Consider the following 20,319-nt stretch of genomic DNA (forward strand, 5'->3'; position numbering starts at 1 on the left):
ATAATGTATTGCAGCATCCCTGGCCTCTACCTACTAGACGCCAGTAGCAACAACACTCACCCCTGCCCCCGAGTTGTGACAACCAAAATTGTCTCCAGGCATTGCCAAATGTCCCCTTTGGTGCCAAACTGCCCTCCCTGGGAAATGCTGGTATAGGGACTCATAATCAACCCCACCTCTTTGCTTAGAACATTTTTTTTTTTCCATCCCAGGAAAGTGGCTGAGCCTTTCCCAAAGTCTTTAATTTTTTCACCCCATGATTCAGTTCAAGTCCAGATAACTATTTTGCCTCAAGAAAGGGAAAGTGAAGAGACTGTTGTTTCCAGGTATCACTCATGACATACACCAGGCTGAAAAGTCAAGAAAAGAATTTATTGATATACTAAGAGTTAACAAAAAGTTAAAGACAAAAATCCTCTGACACCTTTGCTAATGACTCTCCCCTGCAAAATAAATTAACATCAGTCTAAAAAGATCTGCAACCTATTGCTAGTGTTAGTTCTCCAAAAATACTAGAAAATCCACAGAATCTTTAGATGCACTTGAGCAAAAATCTGGTCCTCTAGCACTACCTCTCCCCTCCTCCCACCCCTTTCCCCCAAACCATTGTGGGTTTCCTGGGGGAAGCATTTCCTTTAACTGGTTGGTCCTGATTGAATATGGGGGCTGGGCTGCTGTGCTGTTTCAACAAAGATCTTAAGTTTCCCAGGGCAATAACATATTCACTTTTGTTCTCTCTCTTTTAAAAAAAGCAAACAAACAGCCACACTTTAAAGTAATTAGAAGTGGCATACATGAATAATTTGGCTTTTTTTTAAAAAAAATTAAAAAACACAAATCAAGCCAGTGATTGGCAATGGTCCAAAGCTCTGGTCCTCCCCGCTAGTTTTCCCCTAATAAAACCTCTAGGCCCAGAGCTCTCTTAGTCAGGTCAGAATCTTGAGTGTAACCAAAAACAAGAAACACTCTTTTTGGTACCAAAAATATATATAAAAATATGCCAAATCCTCTAAAGAAGAAGATAGACTGGCCACTTCTTCCTATCCATTACAAAAGCAAACAAAAACAGGATTAAAACACCCACTCGATATACACTGTGATGCAGTTCACATAAGAAACCCTGCAGGATAAACAAGTCAGATGTGTGGCCAATGCCTAGCCACACACACACACACACACACACACACACACACACACACACACAGCAGCAAAAAAAGTACTACTTTTATTTATTGGTAAACATGACGACCAACTCTGAGCATCTGTCCAACTCTTCAGCGAAGGCTGTCACGCCTGCACGTGTGTACACACACAAACACACACAAACATGAACCTCTTGGAGTCGCAAACACCAAGAAAGACACACAACACAGCAAGAAGGCAAAGTGGCTGGGAGTAAGGTGTTTGCAGATTCAAACTTTGGGATTGAAGTAGCTGGTAAACAGAAAGGCACCTAATCAGAGTTTGGAGACCTGGCTGCTGGGGCTGTCAGATCAGCCCAGAGCAGGGTCACCCTGAGGGCTTGCAGGGGAGAGCTGCTACTGGCCTGGCTCTGCAGGCTCTAAGGCAGCAAAACTTGGAGGTTACGAGCTCCTTTGAGGGGGAGGCAGCCCATGAGAGCCCCTTTAGTCTCACCCAGGGACATCTGGGGACAGGAGGGGAGGTTGGTGCCAGGGGCCCAGGGTGCTGGCACCCCTTCCTTCCAGACTGTGCAGTGTGCTGGCATCTCGCCATCTCCTGCTGGGGCAGTGGAGGGGGCATTCTCCCCCTTTACTGCCCACTTTCCAGTTTCAGCCTGGCTGTCCAGGGCCCCCAGTCCTCAGGTTTGCCAGGGTGGGCACCATTCCTGCTGCAGCCAGCATGTCTATCACATACAAGAGTCGGAAGCTGCATTTCGATGCCCCTCAGTGAGGTCTTGGATGTGGATCTGTCCCCAAAGGCACACTGTTGAAATCGATTTGGCTTCACAAAAGCCACCTCTTCCTATTTGGCGTGGAGGGTGAGGGACTGAGGGGACTGGAGTTCTGGCAGGCCCACCCTCAGAAACCAGAGCCCACCGTGTCCACTGCACTCAGGGCTATGGGGACAACAGAAGATCCCACACCTGCTGGCTGATGTTAACTGATAATTGAAGCAGAAATAAAGTTCCCTGCATTCCCACTTTTCTTTTTGGCATCAAAGACCAGTGACCCCACTCACTGATGTACCTCTCTATCCCAAATCAGTAATGGCAATTCTGTTGTTGGTTGGAATTGCCAAGACAGCTGCCGGACTCAGCCATCTGGGGGGAGGCAGTCAGGCTGGAAGCTCTGGCCTTTCCGAAGGCCAGGTGGGTCACTCAGATTTTGTCCCATTTCCCAAATGGTACAGGGATACAGCTTCTCAGCTGGGTAAGAGAACATGGAACCCCCAGAAGTGGGGAGGGATTGTCAGGGGAAGGTAGGTGGGAACTGTGGGAAGCACCTGCACGGCAGCTGGAAGCCAGCGGGTGTCGGCAGGGGAGACCTACTTCCAGCAACTGCCCACCTCCCAGTGGATCTGGGGCAGTTTGTGGGGCCATGACTAGGACGAAGGCAGTCCTTGAACGGGCTGGCAGAAAGGGCAGCAGCAGGACACCCTTCTCCTGCCCCCCGAACTCGGAGGTTTAGGTGGAGGAGCTCTGGGATCAGCCCCCTCCCTGCCCATGCTGGACTCCTGAGTCAACATTTGGGGGCTGCTGTTGTTAATCTGAATCAGGGTTAGATGGCACCAACACCAACCTCTTCAGGGTTCCTGATCCCAACTGCCACACCTGTCCTCTTCCATTAAGGCCACAGCCCTCATCTGTCCCGGGTGGGGGCAGGGACAGGGAGGTGGACAGTCCCCTCACCCTTGCCAGCTCAGGCATTGCTGAGGGGGGAGTTCCGACCAGAAAGGCCCCTTTCCTGCTCCCCCCCGCCTTCCACACACTGAGCAGAGTCCTCCCTGGAGCAGCTCCCCAGGCCTTTCCTCCCCCCAGCCCTAAGTACACCTTCTCTTTCAGCCGCTGGGCAGGAACAGCCAAGCTGGGCCAGGAGAAGCCCCCTCCTCTAACACCTGTGCTCTGGGAAATTGGGAGGCAAGGTGACCACCGCTGCCATCAAAGGCCACGGAGGCAGTTCAAACAGCGAACATGGTTGGGCTCAAGAAACACAGGATGCTCTTGAGAAATATTTCGCTGAGCCACAGGCGGCCACCTAGACTTCCTGAGGCAAATGGAGAGCAAAGCGAAGGCCCAGAGGTAGGAACAAGGGCGAGGCTGGGTGGCAAGGCATCACGGGACCTCCCCTGCCAAAGTTGCAGGCAGGGCTGGGTCCAGGGGAGTTCCCATCCAAGCCTGCCCTTGAAGGAGGCCACCGGCCCCTGGAGAGGATTTGGGATGCGGGCCATGTATCAAAGCAAAGCCAGAGGCCGGAGACGGGCAGGTGAGACCCGGGCAGCCAGGGGGTCAGTAATGCCTCAGGTTGAAGAAGCCCACGCTGGTGGGAGACTCCTTCACCGTGACTGTGATGAGGTTGGCGGTGACATCGGTGACGAAGACGTGCTCAATGAGGCTGCGGGTGGGCTTCCAGTCCTGGCTGGTTTGGACGGACACTGACAGGTTCTGTCCGGCACTGGGCAGGGAGGCCGAGTCAGGGTCCGAGTCGGAGCTGCTGTTCTCTTCGCCGGTGCTCATCTCAGACAGTGTAGCCGTCTTCCGCGCCTCTCCCGGAGTCGGGTGGCCCTCCTGCCCTGGGGTTATGCTGCCCTTGACAAAGTCCCTCTTGCCGGCAGGGGTGGGCAGTGCTGCTGCCCTGGAGGCCAGCTTCTCACTCTTGCTGGCGTCGGTGGGCAGGCCAGCCCCACTCACCGCAGTGAGGCCACCCCCGGCACCCTTCCCAGTGGCTGGGTGGGTGGCAGGGTTACCCTTGGTGGTTGTGGCATGGCGGGCGACCATGCCCAGCCCTGGTGTGCCGTTCTTGACACTCTGTAAGTCCAAGACCTGGAGGCTCAGCTCCTGGGTGGGTGCAGGCTGGGGGCCCAGGCACCCGGCAGGGACCTTGTTGCCACTGAGGACGTGTGGAGGCCCTCCTGTGCCCCCCACTTTCTGCTCCAGAGCACCACTGGGGGCCTTTGGGACTTTGCTTCCCGGGGGGCTTATCCCCAGCTCCCCCTTCTGCGTCCTCACTTTCAGGTCCAGCCCTAGGCTGCACTTGCTGGCAGTTGGGGCCCTGAGAGCCAGTCTGCCGGCAGCCTGGGCCTGGCTCTGGCTCATCCGGTTCATGTAGTGCACGATGGAGCTCTGCCAGCTGATACCACCCCGGCTGGGGCTGCCGGCCATGCCCTTCATCAGGCTGGCCAAGTTCTCCGGGGTGGCCATGGTGCTGGGGCCACTGCAAGCCTCCTTGGCATGGGCCTTCAGGGCTGCCAGGCCGGCCACGGGGGCACTGAGTGGGGGGGGCAGCTTGCCGGCCGGTGCCCCTAGGTCCTTCCGGGCCGTCTTCAGCACCTTGGCCAGGCTCACGGGCCTCCGGGCCGCCTTCTGCTCTGGGGGCAGGGGCTTGCGGCCCCGCTTCTTCCGGATGGGATCCTTCAGTTCGGGCTTGGCTACCAGGATCTGGGCCTTCTTCTGAGGCACTGGGTGAGTCTCACGGCCCCGGGGGCCCCTCTTGGCATCTAAGTCGCTGTCATCCTCTTCATCTGAGGAAGAAGAGGAGGACGTGGAGGAAGAGGAGGAACTGCTGGATTTGGATTTGGAGGGGGCGTCGGGTTCCTGCAACGACAAAGGGGAAGGTGTCACTTCTACAGCCTGGTCTCCAGGGGCATCAGACACCTTGGAGCCAGCCCCTCCTGTGGCTTCCAGACCAGAGAGGTAGCCAGGAGGGAGCGATCTCACTGTTTGGTTCCAGAAAGGATTGAAGAGGTCCTTACGAGGTTCCAAGAAATGCAGTTAAAAGTGAAAGAGAACGAAGAAAAATAGGTGGTTCACAAAGTGAAGCCAGAACGATGGAGGGAAACGCTCACATGCTGACAATGGACGCCGAGCTCTCCAGGGACGCACGGGGAGCTCCTGGCCCTCAGCAGACACCTGGAAAAGGGAAATTCAGAGCAGCATGATTCACATGTCTCAGAAGGGAAGGGTGGAGTGAAGCAGTGTGTGTGAGAGCTTGGTAACCTAAAGCAACTGGACGTCTTGCTTCCATCTCCCCATTTCCAAAGCTGACCCCTTCAGAACCTTCCAGCACATAGGAAAACAAACCACTGCCCTCCTCATCCTCTGGGTGTCATCCCAAACACTAATTAAGCACACCCTACTATTTCTCAGGTCCCCGTGTAAGAAGTGTGCTTTAGGTAGACAGAGCCAACACCTGCTCCCGGCCGCAAAGCTCGCCTGCCCCGAACTGGGGATGATGGAATCAAACCCAGGGAGTCTGGAGCCTCCTTGCCTGGCTGGCCCCCCGCCTTGCTGAGGTGTCTCAACGTACATGTCCCACATTCTCCTGCAGTAAAGCTGACTCCTCCAGCCCCACTATCCTGCTCAAAAAGAACATTTTGAAGACAAAACCAGGCCAGCGTACCCTAGCCAATAAGACTCACGGCAGGGTTCTCAGCCTCCTGGAAGGGCAGTTTTGTAAGAAGTGACTGAGCTCCTGGCCAGTGTGTGGGTTCAGGCCCTGGGTGCAGTGCCTTCAAGAGAGAAATCAAAGACACATCTAAGACGGGACCCCTTCCCCATCCTGCCTCTGAGCTACTGGAAGGAGGGGCTGTGCCATGGAGCCCAGGTGTGTGCGCCCCTCTTAGCTGCACCTACCTGGCAAACCTATGAGCACCTACTGTGTACATGCTTCCTGTTTTTCGTTCCCTGTAAGCCAATGGAGGTGAGAAAGGAGCAGAGTGGACGTCACAGGACCACGAAACCAGCGTGGGGGGCTTAACCATTGCAGGGCCCTCCCCAGAGAGACAGGGCAGGAGGTGGAGAGCTGAGGTTTGCTGTTGCCCCCTGCTGGCAGAGGCTCACAGCGGCAGCCTAGAGAGAGGCAGAGCCAAGGTCTTCTGAGCAAAAGAAAGACTTACGCGGAGGTGCCAGCTGGCCTCCTTCCCCAAAGCCCGCAACCCTCCCGCCGCTGCCTTCCACTCAGCCGGCCGAGAGCCACTGCTGGGAGGGAAGCAGCCACCCACCTTGAGCTTGGAGTGCCGGCTGCAGGGGGACATCACTGTGTGCTTCCTCGGCCTGCCCCTGGGCCGCTTGCCTCTCTTCCGGTTCTGCACCTCCTTCTCGTGTTCCCTGAAGACAATCAGCAATCAGAGTCACAGACTTTCCTTCTGCCACCCTGGAACCCCGTGGTTTCAAACACCCCCAGGTAGCTTATCACCAGTTTCCCTGCAAAAACATATCCTGTTAATGAACACATCCAAGGCAGAGGTCCAGACCCCCCTCTTTGCATTAGGGGTCAGTATTATTTTTACCTCCATCTATTTCATTTACATTTGGGTAAAGACAAGTCACGAAATTCAAGTAAAGCTGCGAAAGGAACAGTTCCCAGTTTTCTCCGACTCCTCTTAAAACCCTGTGCGAATCCTGGCCACTTTCTGCGGGAGACGGTATTGTGGAAATTCTACAATACCACAACTAGAAGGAGGCTTTGTGGTCATGTGGTCCAACCCCCTCACTCCAAGTAAGAGAGTCCAGAGGTAGGGAGGTGAGGACCCTTGCCCCCCATTCTCAGTCTTCTAATGCCTGCACAAAATCTCACGGTCGTCAGAGCACTGGGGTAATCAAGGGCTCCTGTTCCCCACGCGGTCTACCCAGAGCCAGTGCCCCTGGCTCACATTTCTTTTCCGGTTTCCTCTTTCTAAGCCCTTTCTGTTCCTAGACTGCTCTAGATGGAAGTACTGGTGACGCCTGATTCCGAGGTGGCCGGGGCTCAGGGCTCAAGGTAGGACACCGTTAACCAGCTCCGTGACTTGGGGTCAGGGAGCCAAGAAGGCCGCCTCCACCCACCACCCCCAAAAGCCTCTATTCCAGGCTACCCCTGGGGAAGAGGCTCTATCTGGAGCAGTTTCCCGGTAATCAAAATGGGCAAACATCATCGCATTGAGGCCTGTAAGGTGATCTCTTCAAGAAGCCAATCAGTACAACGAGACACAGCTCATACTCAAAGCAGCCCCAACCTGTCTCCTAAAAGAACAGGAGCACTCACGGGTCTCCGCTGACACATTAACCTGTACCCGTGAGCTCTGAACCTGAGACTTCCCCTTACAGTCAAAGGCCACATCACCACACCAAGCAAATCACCACCAGTTCCTAGTTCCCAGGGGGATCTCTGGGGTGGACAGGAAGGCCGAGCACCCACCTTCCCAGTTTTCTCTCCCCCTTGATGTAAACTAGACCACCCCATGGTTCTCTGTAACTGCTGCATCTATCTCTCTGGTATTTGCTAACCTCAGTTCCTGTCTGCTGTGCTGTAAGTAAAAGTGATGTTAAGGACACACACTCTCTCCACGGTCAGGACACTGTCTTACAGAGAAAAGTACCAGCTCCCACCCTCTGTGACTTACAGGACCTGAGTTATGGAGTAAACAGCAGACAGTGAGCTTGCTGATAAGCTTCTTCAAAGGCACTGAGGCAAGCATATGCTCGATGTATTTTCTCTCACCCCCCCCCACCAAAATCTATCTCTATTTTTCCCCATTGCTATGGCCCTTCTGAGAAGACCCAAAATGTCCTGCTATAGTGAAAAAAAAGTGGACACAGCTTGAGCTACCAGAGAACAGCTGGCCGGATCGACCCCATCTGGGAAAGCTTTTGAGCACCCAATTTATCAGCCTCTATCAACAGAGCAATCCCCACACCTTGCCCCCACCAGCCTGCTCTGGAATAGCACTCCCTGGAACCTTATGCCATCACATGCCCCTCACCACCCTTCCCCCTGAGTATCTCAAAGAGGTCTCTCTTAACCCAAGTCTCCTACCTAAAAACAGACATGACATCTAGAATTACAGAAGTAAATTCAGCCCCTGAGACTGGTAAAGGGGCCCCCGTGGTGCTCACTTGGTGCTAGCTGTTTTGCAGCACAGAGAAAAATAAATGTGTTGTTCTTGGTCAGACACACCACAGTAGGCATAACTTTCTGCTGTGTGTCCCAGTTCCTTCTCTGAGCCTTCTCTTGCTCAATGGCACCCACGAGGAGGACTGGGAGGCCAGGTCTGCAATTTTTAGGGCAAACCTGCCATCCTTATTTTTATCAGTGCTGTTTGCAAACTAGTCAACAGAAAAGGCCAAGAAGAGAAGCCACAACTTTTCACGAAGGAACCAAGAAGGTTCATTTTGGCAAATCTCGCTGTCACAAAGACGAAAAGCAGCACTTACTCAGTGACTCCCAAGGTCTGGGCACAGTGCTGGCCAGCCGAGGGAAGATGGGGAGAGGACTCATCTGGGACCTCAAACCACAGCCCAAGCCTGGGACTCCTGGAGCGCCATCACTACCCTGTACGACTGTGTGACAGGCCAGGGTCCCCCCAACAGTCTCCCCCTCCCACAGGTCTGTTAACTTTCTCACTTCTTCTGGAAAGCCAAGAGCAGCCTCGGGTCCAGGATGTTTTCCTCTGGCTCCCAGCTGTTGTGTCTGGAAAAGCAAAGAACAGGGTATCTTAAAGCACTACGCACTGATCAGCCACTTCAGAAACAAGCCCAAGTGGGGTTGCCCCATTGCTCTCCGATCCCTGTTGGCAGCCAGGGTACCGGGGTGCTGGGGAGAGTCCCGAAGGGTCTCACCCACGCCCAGGACGAGCTCCTGGACACCGAATCTTGAAGCTAACACCGTGTCCTCAAACTCAAAGGGAAACCACTATCTCAACCCCCAATTAACACCCGGCCTCAGGAGGACTCTACAGCCTCCCTCTGGAGGAAAACAAATCCCAATAAAATGGAAAGTCGCAGAGAGGGAAGACCCCAAACCCTGGTCCGGAGCCAGGGAGGGAAGGGAAGGCTCCTTCAGGATGCAGGGAGGAGGAGGCCTAGGGGCACAGAAACGCAGCCCAAAGATGTTGCTGTCGCCCAGGCCTACGCGGGCCAGGAACCCGGAGAGTTAAGCAAAGAAAGAAAAGTGGGGTCCGGGAAGAAAGGGGAACTGGGTCTGCGCGATTGTCTGTAAATAGAGCCCCTTCCGGGATGCCAAGTCCCCTCCCTTCCATTAAAAGGGAAAAAAAAAAAAAAAAAAAAAAAGGAGCCCTACATCCATGAATAGAAAGCTCAGGTTACAGCGGGGAAAATACGGACTAGAGGAGGGGGGCTCGCGTCCCGCGGGGAGGGCTGAGGCGGGCGGGGGCGCATGCAACAAATGGGCGCGGGAGGAACGCGCGGCGCCGGAGGGGCGCGGGCCAGGCGCGGGGAAAGGCGGCTGGGGCGCCGGGAGCGGAGCTGGGCGGGCTGGAAGGGGAGGCCGCCCAGCCCTGCAACCCGCGGGCTTGTAAACAAAGGGCACCCCGCGCAGGCTGGGTGCCCCCTCCCGCCAAACCCGAGGAGCCCCCGGAGCCCCCGCAAACTTCCCGCCCGGCGCGCGGACGCCCCCCGACGGCGCGGCCGAGGAACCCCACGCCGCCCCCCCTTCACACCGAGGTGGTGCGGGCGGGAAGGCGGGCGCCGCATTGTTGGGGACTCACTTGGAGGACCAGCCACGCCACTTGACCAGGTACTCCAGCTTGCCCTGCAGGGAGAGAAGAGGCGCGTGAGCCGGGGTGGGCGGGGGCGGGTGGGCACGGGCCGGGCCGCACGCACCTTGCGGAGCCGCTTGCTCAGGATGCACTCGGCGGCGAAGACCTGCTCGCCCACGCTGCTCAGCTCCTCCATGCTGCCCCGCCCAGACCGCGGCAACCGCCGCTCCCCGCACAGCCACCGCCGCCGCGCGCCCTGCCGGCCGCACACAAAGCACCGCCCCCGCCCCGCGCAGGCCCGCCCCGCGCACGCGCAACGCCCCCGCGCCCCGCGCGCCCCAGCCCGCCACCAGCCCTGCGGACCGCCCTGTTCCGGCATGGGCCAATGAGCGAGAGGGGGCGGTGCCGGGGGGCGGGGCGCGCATTGTTCACGGCGGGATCAGCTTCGCGCCCCGGGCGGGGGTCCGGCGCGCCTGGTCTGGGTGGGTTGGGGCCGCGGGCAGCGCGCGTGGGTCAGCCGAGCGCGGGCGGGTCCCTCGCGGGGAAGAAGGAGGCGCCTTGCCTCTTCGGACCTGGCGATCAACATTCGAGTCCCGCTTGGTCTCCGGGGTGCGCCCGGCCTCCTCCGAACTTCGTTTTCCGGGCAAAAAGCCATTGTTCTGCCCCGAAGCGGGGGGAAGTTGGGACGCGGCGAGGCGGCCGCTTCCTGCCCCTGTCCCCGAGGGGCGCTTCTTGGGGCGTGGAGGGCCCAAGCGCCCTCCGCATTTTTGAACTTGGTCTCCTTTGGTCTTGGGCAGTCGTACTATTTTGCGTGGGAGCAAAACGGGCTGGGGCGGGGGCGGGGAAGGAATGGAAGACAAAGTACTGGGGGAGGAGGTGAGCGGCAAAAACGGAGCAGCCCAGCTTTTTCTCTCAAAGGCGAGAGAGGAAAATGCATCTGGTGGAAACGAACGGCTCTTCGTTCTTTAAGTTGTGAAGAGTGGCACCCAACCCCCAAGTTTTAGGGCGTACGTAGGGGGAAAAGCAACTGCACCTTTTAAAAATTTGTTTCATGATTTTAAGGAAATGAATGTGGAGGAGATGGGATCGGGATTTGAGGACATGGTTCTAACCTAGGACTAAGTCATTAATGGGCCCGCTAGGATTTGGCAGTCCATGTCCTTTGGATCAATTGCATGCGGCAGAGAGGAGACTGGACCGGGTTTAGAGAAGGCGGTGGGCTGGAGTGCGGTGGGGTCATCTTCGGCAGCCACCCTTAATGCTGTTCAGATCAGTATTCCGTGAGCAACTCTTCCCTTGAATCATTTAGATCTTGGATCAGAGCAAGTCAAACTAGTAATAAGGGGGATATACGTTAGAGCTTTTTTTCGTTATCAGTACAGCTTAACTCAAAATTCATTTTCTGGCTTTGTTTTTCCCTTGGACACAGCTGCAAAGTACTCTCTGGGTTGAGTAAGTCAAAAAGTCGTTTCTTGTTGCAGGAAACTGTCTCAATGTAATTTTGATCATTAAAACCATATTTATAAAGGATTCTGCAGGAGAAATGTATTTTTGTTGTTGTTTTGATAGGAAAGGCCTACTGTAGAAAATATGGAATTTCAGGAGCCCATCTTTCCATTTCTGGCATGTTCTTCCGTTTATTTGGTTAAATAGGTTACATTCATATGATATCCTGGAGAGAACTTGGGTAGCATTTGCAAACTCAGATATTATTTGCAAAGGAGGTGGGAAAAAGGAAGATTGCTTTCGGTGGGGGGTTGATTGCTTACTTGGGAGGGGCTGCAGCCCAGAATACCTGTTTTGGGATAAAACCTGCACTCCTGGGGTAGAGAGAACTGCGTACAATCTCTCTCCAGTTCTTTTTGTATCCTCATCTTGTGGAGCCAGGCAGTAAATTGTGGGGCTGAGGCCAAAGGTGTATTTATTGTAACCCTACAAATAGCTGGATCAGTTTCAACTCACATTTCCTTGCAAAATTCATCTTGGGTGTGAGGTTTTTTTGCCCTGGAGGTTTCCAGTTTCCTCCTGATGATATATGTTATCCTGGGATACTTGCTTAATTTTTTTTTAAAGGAAAGAAAGCTTAAAAAAGAGAATGTTTTCTTCCCCTAATAAATAAATTTGTCCAGAATGTGATCCTAACTCACTGGGGGAAAAAAATCAATTTCTTGGAAGGTTTAATACATACATTGTCTATCCAACTGGGGACACCCAGTTTGGGTAAAATAACGTTTAGATAATTTATTGGGAGAAACAAATATGACCTATTTGACTATAATTAAATTATCAGATAAATAGGGTGAGGTATGATCCAAAGTTTGTGAAGTGTTCCCTAAAAACAAAACTGGAAGTTGGCAGAATTGAGGAATGATTCCAGCTAATCCAATTGTGTCAAAACATGGGTTTGGGCCAAAGCTGATTCCTTTTTGACTGTCACATTTAAGAATTATTAAGACAAATTAGAACTAATTATTTTCTTATTCATTCAACAAATGGTTCCTCAGCATTTGCTGTCATCTAGACATGACTGGATATAATGCAGAGTCCGTAACAGCGCTGTCTAGTAGAAGTTTCAGAGAGGATGGAAATGCCTTATGTCCATGCGCTTCAGTGTGTCAGCCGCCAGCCATCTGTGGCTAGTGAACACTTGAAATGTGCTGCTGAGGAATTACTTTTTAATTTAATTTTATTTTAAATAATTTAAATTTAAATAGCCACGTGTAGCTAGTGGTTAAGTACTGGGCAATACAAGTCCTTAGGAATGCAAGGACTATACTTTAGACATATTTTCAACAAAAGTAATGCAATTATTGATACTTAAATTAATCCTGGAACATGAATAGTTTATCTACATTTCCATTTATACTGTTTATGAGAATGTTTAAAACATGTACAAAATGATATTAAAAAATACAGGCATACAGGCAAACATAAGTACTCTGTTTAGTGCCACTTTCTTTCTGTGCAAGTGACAGCACCAATGACAAATATTAAGTAATTAATGTCTGAAATACCACTAAGAAAGGTTAAATATTTTCATGCTGCTCTTGTGGATCCGAAAGCAAAGATACTGAGACAAGAAGTGAATGATGTGACGGTATTATTCTCAAGTCAATGGAAAAGTCAGGAACTGAGATGAAGCCAATACACAGGATCTGTCAGCTTTGGCAGTTAAAACTAAATAACACTGGCTACATCTTACAAAACAGTTTCAGGCCAGCTCTTAGTTTTTTTACAAATACTGTCTCATTACCGTAATCAGAGTTGGCTAAAAGGAGTAACTAACACCATCCACACGGGACACACGCTCAATGGTCTGCATGGGATAAACTCAGGATGTATAATACATTGCACAAACTTGAATATTTAATGTGATGATTTGTCCCCCAACCAGGTCCGCTCACATTTGCAAGCCTGAGGTATAACTTACAGGCTAGCTGTGTTATGTGATGCTGACTCTGTATATGCAATGGATAAATGTTATACATACGTGACACACAGTGTTTATGTATCAGAACTCAAGTAAAAATAAGCACAGTTAGGGCCCTTGCAGAAGTTCTCAAGCTTTCAGTTTGCCTAAGTATCCCCTGGGCACACAATGCAAATATTGACCCCTGGGCCCCACCCCAGACATCCTGACCCAGGAGACCCCCGAGGCCATCTGCAGCTCACACTGTTTAGAACACTTCTTACAAAGGGCAGCCTGTCCCAGCCCTCATTTTACAGATGAGGACAAGGAATCGTAAATTGCTTCAAGTCCTGAGGCTGTGGAGCCTGTTCCTGCCATTTCCCACTTGTGCCTGGTGGGGGCGGGCAGGCTACGTCTGGAAGCAGTGAGGCAGCCTGCACGCAGTAGGCCCTCCAGGGCTGCACGAGGCCCGCCCCAGGCCGCCTAGCCTATTGCATGGCCCCTAAACATACGCACAGACTGGACCCCCCCCTTGGATCCTGGGGGCTGGGGAGGTTAAGGAATGCTGTTGTAGGAGGTGGGGAACGACAATTAACCAACTCCTTTGCGATCGATGTTGCTTTGGAGACCAGACCGCAGCCCCCTGTGAGAGACCTCTGTTGTAGAAGGCTTTTATTTTAAAGAGTGTCGTTTATTAATTTTGCAATCATATCAGTCCATGATTCCAATTTCTTACTATTAGAAACAGTACAGTGACGAACATCTTTATTTTTTTCTTAATTGAAGTATAGTTGATTTTTGATGTTGTGTTAGTTTCTGGTTACAGCAAAGTGATTCCTTTATACATATATGTATATACACACACACACACACACACATATATATATATATATATATATATATATATATATATATATATATAAATACATTCTTTTTCAGATTCTTTTCCATTATAGTTTATTACAAGATATCGAATATACTTCCCTGGGCTATACAGTAGGACCTTGTTGTTTATCTATTTTATATAGAGTAGTTTGTATCTGCTAATCCCAAACTTCTAATTTATCCCTGACCCTCCTTTCCCCTTTGGTAACCCTAAGTTTGTTTTCTATGTCTGTGAGTCTCTTCTGTTTTATAAATAAGTTCATTATATTATTTTCTTAGATTCCACATATAAGTGATATCATATGATATTTGTCTTTCTCTATATGACTTACTTCACTTAGTATGATAATCTCTAGGTCCATCCTTGTTGCTGCAGATGGCATTATTTCCTTCTTTTTTATGGCTGAGTAATATTCCATTGTATATATATACCACATCTTCTTTATCTATTCCTCTGTCGATGGACATCCAGGTTGCTTCCATGTCTTGGCTATTGTAAATAGTGCTGCTATGAACATTGGGATACATGTATGTTTTTGAATTAGAGTCTTCTCCGGATATATGCCCAGTAGTGGGATTGCTGGGTCACATGGTTAACTCTAGTTTTAGTTTTTTAAGGAACCTCCATACTGTTGTCCATAGTGGCTGCACCAATTTACATTCCCACCAACAGCGTAGGAGGGTCCCTTCTTTTCCACTCTCTTTCCAGCATTTATTATTTGTAGACTTTTTTCTTTTTTGGCTATGTTGGGTCTTCGTTGCTGCGCGTGGGCTTTCTCTAGTTGTGGCGAGCGGGGGCTACTCTTCGTTGCGGTGTGCGGGCTTTTCATTGCCGTGGCTTCTCTTGTTGCAGAGCACAGGCTCTAGGCGCGTGGGCTCCGGTAGTTGCAGCATGCAAGCTCAGTAGTTGCGGCTCACTGGCTTAGTTGCTTTGTGGCAGGTGGGATCTTCCCGGACCAGGGATTGGCAGGCGGATTCTTAACCACTGCGCCACCAGGGAAGTCCCTATTTGTAGAGTTTTTGAGGATGACCATTCTGACTGGTCGAACATCTTTTTTTTTTTTTTTTTTTTGGCCGCACCGTGTGGCTTGTGTGATCTTAATTCCCAGATCAGGGATTGAACCTGGGCCCTCTGCCATGAAAGCGCGGAGTGCTAACCACTAGACCGCCAGGGAATTCCCTGGTCGAACGTCTTTATCTTTACACGTGCAAGGTGCTAGCACATCTCTGGAACAGCATGCCTGGATGCTGTATTGAAGGGCACTGGGTCTACTTTTTTTGTTGTTGGCTATTGCCAAAGTGTCCCCCAAGGGTCGGCACTGATTTAGACTCCCACCCCAGGTAGATGGGGTTGCCTCTGTCCCCGAATTCTCAGCAACTATAGGAGGTATAAGTCCATCTAGGGCATTTCTGAAAGTATTTGATGCTTAGCTGGTTTCAGTGGTATTCTAACACAAATTAGTCACGTCTGTTACACATCCCACATCTGCTTTTTTTCAAACCTTTGCCTGGTGCGGGATTGTTAGAGTGTAAAAATGATTTTATGAGTGCAATTTTCCAGTGTGAAATATCAATACATTATTTTCTCAAATTTAACAATAAGTTACACTTAACAAAGTTTTAAAATTTAGGGTGAAGTCCTTATTTAAAAACCAATAATTAGCTTGAGGATTCAAAGCAGTAAACAAATACACATCGTGAGTTTGCTAATTGTTGTCCCTGGATGCTAAAGGCGATCCTGAGCATCCTCTATAAATCCTTTGGGCACCATCGATAAACAAGGGTTTCAGGAGTGATGGACCTGAGAACTGGGTTGCAAATCCCCCTGTGAATCAAATGCACGCTCTTGTTCACTCCCTTCATTTGCTGGGTTACTTCTTGTCTAAAAGAACCCAAACAAAGAAATGTCTGTCGCTCAGGTCACATGAAACAAGAGATTTTTGTTTCCCTCTTTAATCCTGCTGCTTTGGTGAGATAGTACGAAGGTAAGTCCAAAAGACACATATTCTTTTAAAAAGTCATTTTCCTGCTTCTTGTTGGCAAACATCTCAGTGATAATCAGAGGAACTGCATTTGGAGGCAAGGAATGTTAGAACCAAAAGGCACCGTGAAAATTCTGCTTTGCAGGTGAGCACAGGGTGGCCCAGAGGACGGCGGGAATGTCTAGTTTGACATGTCCGAGGCTGGGCCCCTGCTCATGCCGGGCAGCACCTTGCCAGCCCCCCAGCCTCCAGCTCTGCTCCTCCATCACCATAGGCCTTTGTGGCTGTTAACTGAGCAAGGAGAGTGGGGCATGCCCCGGGTGCCAAAGGTTCAGACGGATACTGAAAAAACTCCCTCCCCCTCCTGTCCCCAGCAGCCTAGTTCTCCACTCTGGAAGCAACAAACTCGACCCCTTCCTAGGTTTTCTTCCAGGGACTTTCTGTGCCTGAACCAGCAAGGATGCGTGGAGCATTTTCTCCTGGTGCACCCTCCCGCTGGTTTCTTCTGATCACACAAATGGTAGTGCACTAAGGCTGTTCTGCCTGCTGCTTTTTTTTTCTCTTAGTTGTATGGCTCGAAGGTTACTCCCCAACCAGTGGATAGACCTACCTTGCTCCTTCGAATCTCTCCATGATATTCTGTAGTTGATGTATGGTAATTTATATAAATAGATCCTGACTGACAGACGGTGAGTTTTTCCAATGTTTATCTCTTGCTGCAAAGAGTAACATTTGTTTAAAAAACCAAGTTTTTCTGTTCTCTGGACTGTGAGAGGGATGCAGGCCTGCAGCAGAAGTGTCCATGATGACCGCAGAAACAAAACACTGGTTGAAATGCTGTTCATCTAATCACAATGCACGGCCATGTACTGGAGCCCAGCTCCTTTGGCTGGGCATGTCCTCACAGGTTCTGTGAGCATCTGAAATAACTCCCAGTGCTGACAGTGGTGACCGCTGTCTTTTGAGGTATTTTCATAGAATATTCCTCTTTGGAGCTAAAATCTTCTATTATACACGTCCTGGCTATGTAAGTGAAAGGGGCTGCTATCGACATCACCATTTCATATTTCTTGGGGTTTAGTACAAGTTGCATCCTGCAGTCGCTGCTTTTTAGAGTCTCACGTCTTAGTGTGAATGCTGCTGATGGGAGCACGTGTCCCAGACTGAATGGCACATCAATGTACCCACAACTTCAGTAGACAGAGTTGGACAAGATAGTGAGGGTGCAGCCAAATAGGAATTTGCAAGGTGAATTTTGGGTTCAGAGGTGGTCATGAGACCATGCACACAGCAAATATTTTTTAGTGGCTCTTTTAGCCTGGCACTGTGTTAGGCCACCCTGTAGGAGTGAGGAACAGGGCTGGCAGGGACCCCAGCCAGCAATGACAACAGAGCAGGGCCCACGGCCTCATTTGGGGGGTGGATTGTATCAGTCACGATCCTCCAGAGAAACAACCAATATAGAAATGCCAATACCTAAAGAGATGTATTGCAGGGAATTGGCTTATGCCATTGTGGGCTGCCTGGCAAATTGGAAATCTTAAGGCAGGCCATCAGGAAGGGCAGGCTGGAATTCATGTTCACAGGCAGGATTTCTTCTTCCTCACGGAAACCTTAGTTCTCTTCTTAAGGTCTTTCAACTGATTGGATGAGACCCACACAGATTATCCAGGAAAATCTCCTTTACCTCTAGTCAACGGATTGTAGATGTTAGTCACATCTACAAAATACCGTTGCAGAAACACCTAGATTAGTGTTTGTTTGAGCAACTGGGGACAATAACCCAGCCAGGTGGACACATAAGATCTCCGAGGTAGTATGTTATTATGTGAAAAATCTAAGCATGGAGCAATAGTGTATGAGTTTCCTAGGGCTACCATATAAGCTACCACAAGCTTGATGACTTAATAGAAATTTATTATCTCACGATTCTGAGGGCCAGAAGTCTGAAATCAAGATGTCAGCAGGGCCAAGCTCCCTTTGAAGGCTCTGGGGAAAAATCCTTTCTTGCTGCTATTAGCTTCTGCAGGTGGTTGCCTGTAATCCTTAGCATCCCTTGGCACAGGGACCATTCCATTCTCCTCCTCTGTCTTCACATGGACTCCTTCCCTGTCTCTCCTCTGTCTCTCTGTGTCTCAAACCTCCCTCTCCTTTCTCTTATAAAGACATTCTAAATCTTATAAGTCCAGTCATCAGCTGTAGGGCCCACCCTAAGTGCAGGATGCTCTTCTCTTGACATCCTTAAATTAATCACATCTGCAAAGACCCTATTTCCAAATAAGGTCACGTTCACAGGTACTGGGGGTTAGGACTTGGACATGTCTATTTGGGGGCCATTATTTAGCCCTCTATAAATATATATGATATTACTTCTGTTGTGCAACCAAAAGGAATTTGTGTGTTGGTGCATGTATACAAATCTTTTGAGAGGATACTCAGGACATGCATAACAGTGGTTATTTTTGGGGGGCAGTGAAGAGGTTTTTTTTTTTAAGATTTATTATTTATTTATTTAATTTATTTTTGGCTGTGTTGGGTCTTAGTTGTGGCACGCGGGGATCTTCGTTGAGGTATGCAGGATCTTTCATTGTGGCACGCAGGCTTCTCTCTAGTTGTGGTGTGCGGATTTTCTCTTCTCTAGTTGTGGTTTGCGGGCTCCAGAGCGTGTGGGCTCTGTAGTTTGTGGCACTCAGGCTCAGTAGTTGTGGCACTCGGGCTCAGTTGCCCTGCGGCATGTGGGATCTTAGTTCCCTGACCAGGGATCGAATCTGCATCCCCTGCATTGTAAGGTGGATTCTTTAAATGCAGTGGTCCAGTGGCTAAGGCTCTGTGCTCCCAGTGTAGGGGGCCGGGGTTCGTTCCCTGGTAAGGGAACTAGATCCCACATGCCGCAACTAGGAGATTGCATGCTGCAACTAAACATCCCGCACGCGGTGACAAAGATTCTTCGCGCCGCAACAAAGACCTGGAACAGCCAAAAAAAAAAGCAGCAAGTGGTAAGTATCACAACTAGAAGAATTAAGGAGAGAACAGTTGCCGCTGAGACTTTCAGGTATCTTTCTAAGAAATCACAGACCCAGTGGGCATGAAAGGGTGAGGCCTCAGAGGACCAGACCCTGGTATTTTTGATGTCTTGATGTAGCATCTTGTTTCCCTGGCAGGATGTATCTGTATGCTTGGCTCCCTAGCCCTGGTTCTGGGGAGAGTGCCCACCTCCCTTTGGGGTGCCAACCCTCACCCTCTCCGTGTGGTTGTGCGTGTGTTGGCTGTGGGGCTGGACATGCATCCTGGGAGCTTATGCAGCTCCTGGCTTGGGGATGGCCGTGACTCAAGTGGGGGCAGTTCCAGCCCTCCCCCGGCCTTCACCTAAGGACCCTGCGGGAGGGTCTTGCTTCCTCTGAGGTGGCTAAACTGGAGGGATGTTCGTCATGCCCATCCCCCCGCCGCCCCTTGATAAGTGTGTCTACTGAGAGACACTGAAGCCAGCACACAGAGAAAGGCAGGCTAAGAAGGAGAGAATGAGAAATAGAGAAAAACAGAGAGAAACCTGGGACAAACCCAGAGTATCCACCGGGGCCTTCCTAGTTGGGACATCCCCTTGGTGGCCCAAGCTAGTATGAATTGGGTTTCTGCCCCCTCCCGTCAACCCAAGACTCATTTCAACTTCCCATCAAACATTTGTAAAACTTGATGTTCTAGGCCACAAAGAATATCAAATTCCAAAAGTGGAAACCATATGGGCCCCATTCTCTGATCACGAGGTAATAAAACAGGAGACTAACCAAAAAGGGGGGCTGTCTAGAAAGAATCTAAACAAACACATCACAGAAGCAGACATCAGCATCAACAGGCACCTCAGAAGATGCTCCATGTCACTGCTCATTAGGGACACGCACGGTAAAACCACACCTCTGCCGAGCAGATACAATTTAGAAGACTGACAATAGTAAGTTCTGGTGAGGGTGTGGGGAAGCTGGAACCTGCACACGCTGCTGGGGGGAAGGCAAAATGGTTCAGCCGCTCTGGGGATCAGTTTGGCAGTTTCTTAAAAGTACATAGACACTTACCATATGACCCGGAAATCCCCCTACGTATCTATCCAAGAGAATTGGAAACACATGTCCACATGAATCTTGTATGTGAATGCTCATAGCAGCTTCATTCGGAATAGCCAAATGCCCGTCAGCTGGTAAATGAATAAAGAAGTTTTGGTGCAACCATCCTAGGGACGGCTGCTCAGCAACTAAAAGGAAGGGATTACTGATGAAAGAAATAACACGGACACGTCTCAACGTCTTACACTCAGTGAAAGAAGCCAGACACAAAGGACTACATATATATGCTTTCTTTTCTATGAAATTCTAGAAAAGGCAAAACTTACAGACACAGGAA

General features: G+C 50.5%; 2 protein-coding genes across 2 annotated transcripts in view; both read right to left on the reverse strand.

The window, feature by feature from the left end:
- Nucleotides 1-420: 420 nt before the first annotated feature.
- CBX2 (chromobox 2) lies at nucleotides 421-9,906 on the reverse strand. Its single transcript, XM_060081244.1, has 5 exons — nucleotides 9,776-9,906; nucleotides 9,661-9,704; nucleotides 8,559-8,624; nucleotides 6,178-6,283; nucleotides 421-4,771 (listed from the first exon to the last, which is right to left on the reverse strand). The coding sequence occupies exons 1-5, from the start codon at nucleotides 9,845-9,847 to the stop codon at nucleotides 3,467-3,469; spliced, it is 1,593 nt and encodes a 530-aa protein (XP_059937227.1). The 5' UTR covers nucleotides 9,848-9,906; the 3' UTR covers nucleotides 421-3,466.
- Nucleotides 9,907-10,079: 173 nt separating this feature from the next.
- The window catches only part of LOC132479115 (basic salivary proline-rich protein 4-like), a 35,861-nt gene continuing 25,621 nt past the window's right edge, over nucleotides 10,080-20,319 (reverse strand). The window contains exon 5 of the mRNA XM_060082705.1: nucleotides 10,080-10,515. Within this exon, the coding sequence (XP_059938688.1) occupies nucleotides 10,080-10,515 (436 nt within the window). The remainder of the gene's footprint in view (nucleotides 10,516-20,319) is intronic.

Source organism: Mesoplodon densirostris, chromosome 18 (assembly GCF_025265405.1).
Source record: "Mesoplodon densirostris isolate mMesDen1 chromosome 18, mMesDen1 primary haplotype, whole genome shotgun sequence".
Classification (NCBI taxonomy): Eukaryota; Metazoa; Chordata; class Mammalia; order Artiodactyla; family Ziphiidae; genus Mesoplodon; species Mesoplodon densirostris.